Source organism: Silene latifolia, chromosome X (assembly GCF_048544455.1).
Source record: "Silene latifolia isolate original U9 population chromosome X, ASM4854445v1, whole genome shotgun sequence".
Taxonomy (NCBI): Eukaryota; Viridiplantae; Streptophyta; class Magnoliopsida; order Caryophyllales; family Caryophyllaceae; genus Silene; species Silene latifolia.
The window spans coordinates 303,703,484-303,705,444 of NC_133537.1; the positions used below are offsets into that span (position 1 = coordinate 303,703,484).

The window sequence follows — 1,961 nt, forward strand, 5'->3', positions numbered from 1 at the left end:
TTGAGTATGAAGAGTTCAAGCCGGAAGGAGTTGAAGCCACTACAACAAATAAGGTAATTGGCGACCATATAAGGCGACTGAGAACAGTCGCCATTAAGAATAAAGCGACTAAGACCCGTCGCCCGCACTTCGTAGCTGCGTTTGGTCGCTTTTGGCGTGAGCGTTAAATCGCCAATTTTGGCGATGAATTTTTTAAAGCGGGCGACCGAAATTGTCGCCAAAATTGGCGCTTGTCATTAGTCGCTAAAAAAAGGCGACTCGCTATTAGTCGCTTTACTAAAATCCACGTCATCTCCATATTCTTAAAAAAGGCGACGGATGTTGGTCGCCATTTTTTCAGCGATTGTTGGTCGCCATTTTGGCGACTGATTTCCGTCGCCAAAACTACTGTTTTCCGTCGCCAATGCCCATAAAATAAATTCATGATCAGAGACTTAGCGACGGTTTCCCGTCGCCAAATGCCCAGTGTCCGTCGCCAAATTTACATGTTTTTAGCCTAAAAATCGTTTTTGACCTAGCCAAATACGTAAAAACCACGCAAATAAACCAACATTTCATGCAGAGAACACATGGGAAGCCAACACAACCAAACTTGATAAAGAAAATCATGTTCCATACACACAACTACGAGTTCTACGAGTTTTGGTCATCTAACATTATCGGGATGTTTTCTAAAAAACTACATAACCGGGAAACTTGCTCCCGCTCCACTACCACCTCCATGATTAGGATCTCTAGGATCCTTTGGTTGCGGGCGCCACCCAGTGTTGCAATTGGCGAAGAAGGAGTTCATCCGTTCCATTTCATCCTTCATCCTCTGAATTTCAGCATCTCTCTCGGCATCCCGCCTCTCCCTCTCGGCATCCTGCCTCTCCCTGGCGGCTAATTGAGCTTGGAGCACACTCACGACACTTGGGGTATAAGGTTGTTGTTGGGAGGAAATTGACCCTCTTCTTCTTGTAGGAGGGTAGAAAATCTCCTTTGCCGACCCGGCTCCATACACATCTCCTCTTTGGAACCCCTCAACAAGATCAAACCATAGCTCATTGTCATCAATTTCCGGGTTGTTCTTCCTACGGACAAGGAATTGTTCCTAAAAAATTGATAAAACATTAATGGTTAGAGGTTACTTATCTAAAAATTGATAAAACATATACTTTAAAAAGCTAAGAAATTTTTATTTTTTGACACTTACATATAACTGTTGATCTTTTTCCTTCGCGAAGATCAACTTGCCCTTGCTTGTCTTCTTTGCGTGAGTGTCAACAAAGAGATCAACAATCGTGGGTACCTTACCCTTATTCTTCTTGGTCTTAGGAAAAAAAACAAGGAAATTGTTACTCAAACATGATAATTAATGAGACTAATTAAATTAGAAGACTATTAAATTAAAAGCTAAGACAAATAACTTACATCTAACACCACACGATCATGAAAAGATTGAGACCCTCCATAATGAGTAGGCTCAACTTCCGCATCCTTATATCTCCTCCTTTCTGTTGATCTTGTTCGGGCCGATGCTTCCTTGAACTCGGGACTGTTCCGGTACTTGGTATATTCCTCATATGACGAACCTGTAATCAATAAAATAACAATTATTAATTAATATATTTTCAAAATATGTAATGAATTTTAACTAATTACGGGTATTAAAAGAAACTAAATACCTTTCATGAAAGATGGCGCCTTCTTCCTCTTAGACACCTTATACATGTTGTCCCTTAGCCTCTTCTTGCCAATGTCATTATACCTTTGCCAAACTAGGCGCTCAAGGTTGGTTGGCCAATAGAACACACGCTACAAAAAGTAAACATATAGATGAGAAACAAATTAATAATAAGGTAAAAAGAATAAATAAATTATATTTAATAATATATATTTTATAAATAGATACCCGGAAGTTGTTGAACCACATCTCCTTATCTTCATCACTAGCGTTACTCCAACAAGTAACGCCGTGT

The 1,961-nt window shown here is 39.9% G+C and overlaps 1 protein-coding gene across 1 annotated transcript; it reads right to left on the reverse strand.

Moving 5' to 3' along the window:
• Positions 1-679: 679 nt before the first annotated feature.
• LOC141620429 (uncharacterized) lies at positions 680-1,565 on the reverse strand. The gene is made up of 4 exons (XM_074437301.1): positions 1,550-1,565; positions 1,414-1,496; positions 1,196-1,312; positions 680-1,093 (listed from the first exon to the last, which is right to left on the reverse strand). The coding sequence occupies exons 1-4, from the start codon at positions 1,563-1,565 to the stop codon at positions 680-682; spliced, it is 630 nt and encodes a 209-aa protein (XP_074293402.1).
• Positions 1,566-1,961: the final 396 nt, after the last annotated feature.

Excerpts from the sequence above, each read along its gene's own strand:
- LOC141620429 (XM_074437301.1), bottom strand. Across the intron at positions 1,313-1,413 it reads ATGATCGTGTGGTGTTAGAT|ACCAAGAAGAATAAGGGTAA; the intron begins GTAAGTTATTTG and ends TTTTTTCCTAAG. Across the intron at positions 1,094-1,195 it reads AAAAAGATCAACAGTTATAT|GAACAATTCCTTGTCCGTAG; the intron begins GTAAGTGTCAAA and ends TCAATTTTTTAG.